At 35.0% G+C, this 5,974-nt stretch overlaps 1 protein-coding gene across 1 annotated transcript in view; it reads left to right on the top strand.

Moving 5' to 3' along the window:
* LOC143436015 (rho GTPase-activating protein 20-like) overlaps positions 1-5,400 on the top strand; it is a 29,045-nt gene extending 23,645 nt beyond the window's left edge. The window contains exons 11-14 of the mRNA XM_076919831.1: positions 387-496; positions 1,574-1,760; positions 4,125-4,245; positions 5,152-5,400. Coding sequence (XP_076775946.1) covers positions 387-496; positions 1,574-1,760; positions 4,125-4,245; positions 5,152-5,282 — 549 coding nt within the window. The 3' untranslated portion in view covers positions 5,283-5,400. The remainder of the gene's footprint in view (positions 1-386; positions 497-1,573; positions 1,761-4,124; positions 4,246-5,151) is intronic.
* The last annotated feature ends 574 nt before the right edge of the window (positions 5,401-5,974 follow it).

The following is a 5,974-nucleotide window of genomic DNA, read 5'->3' as shown; positions in this document are numbered from 1 at the left end:
TCTAAATCTTATCTCTAAATTACACTCTTAAGTCACACACCTTTAATCTCACACACCTTTAATCTCACACACCTTTAATATCAAGGTATCTAAACCAAGATTATCGGAGTGTGCTCAGCTGTTGTAGGCTATTGTAACCCAAGTCACATGTCAGGGTATATGGCTCAAGATGGCTGCAAAGCTGATATCTGCTTTCTGCTAAAAGTCGGCCCCCAACAATATCTGATATGCTGGATATATGAGTTGTGACCCCCTTATGGATTTTGACACACAGGTTGAGAATCACTGGTCTAAAATGTTATTTTTATACAAAAATGTTTCCCAAATACTTTCTACACTGTACATTGACCATTACTATTCTTGGGTTTTTTTGTCATTAAAAAAAGGATTTCACTAGAAATATACAAGGAAACTGGTCTTCTTCAGATTCATATGAAAATTGGATTAGTATCCCAGATGAAGATTCTGTGCTTGGAAACAATTCTGCCACACAAAGGTAATGATAGAGTAAGATCTTGAGGAACTGCACAAAGATAGAAGCAATGCAATTTGAAGGTACATAGGCTTGTATTTACAGGACTATAAAAAGGAATGATGTCCTATTCTGACAGGTTCCCTTTTCTCAGACATGTATAGTCACTTTATAAACAGGTGCCTTTCTCAAGCAAGAGTGTTGTACCATGTCTGTAGTCCTACCATTTGTGCATCATCTCCATTATAACTGCCTTGGTTTGCAAGACAGTCTATGCTACACCGTTGTGTGTAGGTCAGCCTAGTTTGAGTTACTTTATGAAATAAATAAGTGTGTATAATATTTGTGGATTATTTACATCCTAATATTATTACCATAGTGTTGTGAATATTGTACTTGTTTAATATGTGCCATTGATTAGAAAATGAGGCTATTACTAAGTTTGTCTTTCTTAACTATAACTACCTAGAGAGGTCTGGGTCAGGTATAGCTTTGACTTTTTGAATCATTTTTTCTTGACGGTGATACTGCATGGAATGATTTCTTAGATAAAATTAACTTTGAGCTCCAATTTCTACCCATGACCTTAGTATCTCTGTCTTACCTATAACAGAAGGTTTTATAACTGTATTGTGTAGGGTCACTAGTGTGTTTTATACTCCTCATGTTCCAGTGTGTCACAAGTGTGTTATGTCTATTCATACTACATTAGATAGTGAATGTGTCCTCATGGTGGCGGGAAAGATGGTTCACTGTTTAACAACACTATGTTTCCATACACTGAACACACATGGACTGTAACTATCTTCATTTATTCTATTTCCAGGGAACCTGACACCTTCCTCTGGGTTCTGTGGGTAGCATGTAGCACACAGATATTCATACATAATTTTCAAAAATTCCCATGATTCTATAGGGAGAAGTGATTTGCAGAAAATATTCTAGGCAATACAGTAGCTGTATATTCTTCTTTTGAATTTTGATTTTAAAAGTAGCTGATCTACAAAACATTTATACTCATTTTTCTTTTTATTTAGAGTTTTTTAAGTAACATTACTTGTTAGACAATCAACAGTAAAATTCTCCTTTTTCTTTTTATAGTATTCCATTGAATATGCCACAACCATACATCGTCTTGCTCAACCATCTTATCCGTGAATCATTAAAAATTAAAACCTCTTCTAGGATTCACCTAGACACTGACCTCCTATCTCTCCACTTAGCTCCTCATGTGCTGTGGGATCAGACTTGCAGGAACTCATTATTTGGGAGGGACTGCTCAGAAAAGGTAAAAGGATCTGATTTTTTTTTCTTTTGGGAAGAAAGTCCTCATGGTGATCCAGGAACTGGGACTACCTCAGAAAGCTCATTGACATTAAGGGACACCCTAGGATTCCATTCTTCCAGAGTGGGATATGCACTGATCCATTTCAGGAAGGATTGGAAAGGGAGATAGTTGATGTAGCTTGAAGGAAATGAATAATTTCTTTTGGTTCTTTTGTTATTTACTGTTTTTTTTCTTTCTTTTCAGATATTGATTTTAGATACTGATGTTTAACCAACAATATGCTGTGTCCAAAAGACAGCAGTCAAGTTGAAAAAAATCCAGACTAACTAGGGTTTTCTTTGTTTATTGGTTTTCTATTGTAGATGTACTGGGAGCACATGATAGTTGTGCTTCATTGTTATGACATATTACAATAATGAAAAACTCACCCCAAGTGCACTTCTGGTCATAGAAAAGCAAATTGCATACAATTTAAATACATGTGTTTGTTTGTGTGTGTGTGTGTGTGTTTGTGTGTGTGTTTGTTGTGTGTATATATATACTTATATATAATTATGTACATATATATAAACACAATATGTGATATAAAGAATATTGATAAAAAGTTGTATATTTTATATACTTTCTATCAGTTTAGTACCAAATCCTACTTATATAAAAAAGAACTGTGTATGTTTGCATTAGTTCAGGTCTATTTACCCCAGGTTTTCTATAGCTCTTAAATTAACTATAAACTCATATGCTTTAATATTTTTACTACTTTATTTGTTTACTTTATATCCTGATTGAAGTAACCTCCACTAAGTCTGCTCCTCACAACCTCCTCTTCTCTCAGTTTAATTTTAATTTAAAACTTGATTTAACTGTTTTTTAATTGGGGGGGAGTTTTCAGTGGAGAGGGCAGATATGGAAGGACATGAAAATGAGTGTTACTGGGTTGCATGATGAGAAATTCACAGAGCATCAATGAAGAATATACATTTTGAAAAGGAAAAAAGATAGACAACAAAAAAGACAACAGAAAGAAATGAAAGCAAGGGTATTTTTTTGTTTTTTTTTTTTTTTCAAGACAGGGTTTCTCTGTGTAGCCCTGGCTGTCCTGGAACTCACTCTGTAGAGCAGGCTGGCCTCAAACTCAGAAATCTGCCTGCCTCTGCCTCCCAAGTGCTGGGATTAAAGGAGTGCGCCACCACCACCCAGCACAAGGGTATATTTTTACTAGTAGTTTCCAGGAATAAGGTGCACAGGAAGGAAGTCATGGTGATGTTATTCATAATGAAGTAGGATAGCCCAGGGAACAGCTTGTTCACTTTAGAAAGTGGCTTAATTTGCTACTATTGCTATGATAAAAACACTGATGAAAAGCAACTTATAGAAGACACTTCATGATTTATTTCTCAGTTAAATACAGAGAAATGTCAGGGTTGAAACTGAAGCAGGGTAGGAACCTGGAGGCAAGAACTAACTGAAGCAGAACCTGTGTAAGAGTTGTGCTTCCTGTCCTGTACCTCATATCTTTCTTTGTCTGATTAATGGCTCAAGGGTGGTACCATGCTGGAGCCCTACAGTTTCCATCGTTAATCACGACAATGTCCAATAGACTTCCCTACACACTAGGACAATCTGATGTAGGCATTTTCTCAACTAAGATCCCTCTTCTAACCATCTTCTTAGTCATTTTTCTATTTCTTTAATGAAACACCAGGAGTAAGGCAACATATAGAAGTAAATATTTATTTGGGACATAGAGATGTAGAGAGATTACATTCCTTCAGAGTCATGAGAGAGGAGCATGGCTGCAGGAAGGAAGGACAACCAAACAGGAATCAGAGACCTGGTGGCTCTCATCTTAGGCAAAAAACATGAAGCAGAGAGAGGACACAGCCAATAGCACCTGGCCTCTGTAACTTTAAATCTAACCAATGGCATACTTCCTCTAGGAAAGCCAAGCCACTTAAACCACCCAAAAGGTCTCACCAAGATGGTATCATATATTGTGATGCCTGCAATTAGACCATCACAATGAAAGTCTACCTCCTCCCACACCGTTCAAAAATCACGGATTTGAAAAACCTTTGAATCGTTAATTTGATTCACTCACAGGTATTCTGGCAGCATATCAGTTCTGAAATGTTACTTTGCTTTACTAGTTCCTCCATTCTTTGCAATAGCTATGAAATTTTAACTATGTTATCTAAGTTTCAAAAGTGTCTCCATTTTAGACACAGACTTCATTTCACAGGTTCATATCTGCTTGTAGTACCTGCTATTTTCTTCATCATTTTAGATTTTAATTTTTTATTGATTTCAATTTCGTAAACTATTTAAAATGACAGATCTTGTTTTTGCCTTTTGGTGTTACAGATGTCTGTTATGCAAATCATGATTGACAACAATGTAGACGTTTTGGGAGATGATGACAGTACAATTTGTAATGATATTCAAAAGAGATCTGATGACATAAAGATGTCATTAAATACTGCTGGTAAGTCACCTGTTATGAAAAGGCCATAGGTGGCTATAGTGGGATAACCTCAAATGCTATTACTGAAGAATTCAAGATTTCCTCTGCTCTTTCTCAGGAGGAAGGTCCTACTGTAAGGGAAGTTTTAATTAGTCATCAGATGAATGGAAGGATGATAAAATTCCCTGATTTCATAAATTTGTAAATATCAGAGCAGCATTGGGGCATATCATGATATTAGAGTATGGGAAAAGTTTTTTTAAACAACACTTTACTTAAATTATATATGAATATATGTATATATACATATGTATACATACAGAAACACACACACTTATACACACACATATATGTGTATATATATACATACATATACATAGATATACATATAAATTCATATACATCCATGAATGTATGTCAGAGGGACTCCTTATTTAGCCCCTGTAAGACTTTCAGAATATTACCTGCTATATTTCTCACTTTTCTTCCCATGGTCCACAAGTCTTGTACATACCTTGGATATAAATTTTTTTTTAAAAAATCACTTAAAGAATTACTTGATTTTCAAATCCATTAAATGTACTACAAGACTGAAGCATGTGCCACCAACTTTGCTATCCTTGTGTAAAAACACTAATTATTGTTTAATTTACTTTGAGAAATAATCTTGTCAGATGCTTAGGATTTGCTATAAATATTAAGCTGCACAGGATCCATTACAACACATATGTGAAGAGTAATAAAGATGCTAAATAAAACATACCCGATTTTACAGGTAACACCATTCAAAAGAAGATATACTGTTAACTCAAGTAAATTTTTGTGTAGAGTTCAGAAAGTGCACTGAAAAAGTAGTCTTACCTGAAGTGGGGTGAATCTATCATCTGAGAATGTTTGTCTAACAAAGACATTTTATGTTTTATTTAGGATGGGACTATGGAAAAACTTCAACATATAATGTTCCACAAAGGAACTATTTGTTCCAAATAGTTTCACTCACTATACTCTTCTTCTGTTGTGCATTATATATATTTACCTATTATAATAAATTTCATTAAAGTGTGTTGTTGCTTAGATTTCAATGTGCCTGATTCATGATTCTCCATAGTCTTTGGAAAATGGCATTTTCAGTATTCTCTTCTACCTCTGTTGCTCAGGCACCTGTATTCATGTGACAGATCCACTATAATCAATTATTATTTCTTTCCCAAACTACAATCAAAATGACATTCTAAGAACTGCTCATGAAATGAACATGGGAGGTTTGTCTGACCAAATTCTTCTAGATTCTCACCATAAAACAGTCCCCATTGCTCAGAATCAACTATGTAGTAGTACAATAAAATCAGACTCGCTCCGTGGCATAAGAGCAATAATTTTTTTAAAAAGGAATTTATGTTCCTATTTTTGTGAATAGGTACTCTAGATAATTATTTCATTAGGAAAAACAGGTCATTATTTGAGGGCTCAGGGTATCATCATACAGCAGTTCTGATGTCAGGAGATTGGAGCTACTGAAGTTGTTCACCTAATTGAGAAGCAGAGGATGATGAATGTTCATATTCAATGAGCTTCTTCTTTTATACATTCCAGGAAGCTTGCCTAAGGAACAGTACAGCCCAGTTACAGTGTTACTTTTCCCACATCAGTTACTTAGGCATAGACAGAAACTAATGACATTAAATATTCCCTCAGAGTTGTGCCCAGGATCCTTTGTCATAAATAGTTCTAAATAAAATTCCATTGACAA

This window comes from Arvicanthis niloticus, chromosome 22, assembly GCF_011762505.2.
Source record: "Arvicanthis niloticus isolate mArvNil1 chromosome 22, mArvNil1.pat.X, whole genome shotgun sequence".
Lineage (NCBI taxonomy): Eukaryota > Metazoa > Chordata > Mammalia > Rodentia > Muridae > Arvicanthis > Arvicanthis niloticus.
Note: the sequence above shows the minus strand (reverse complement) of the source record. Positions and strands in the feature narration are given on the sequence as shown.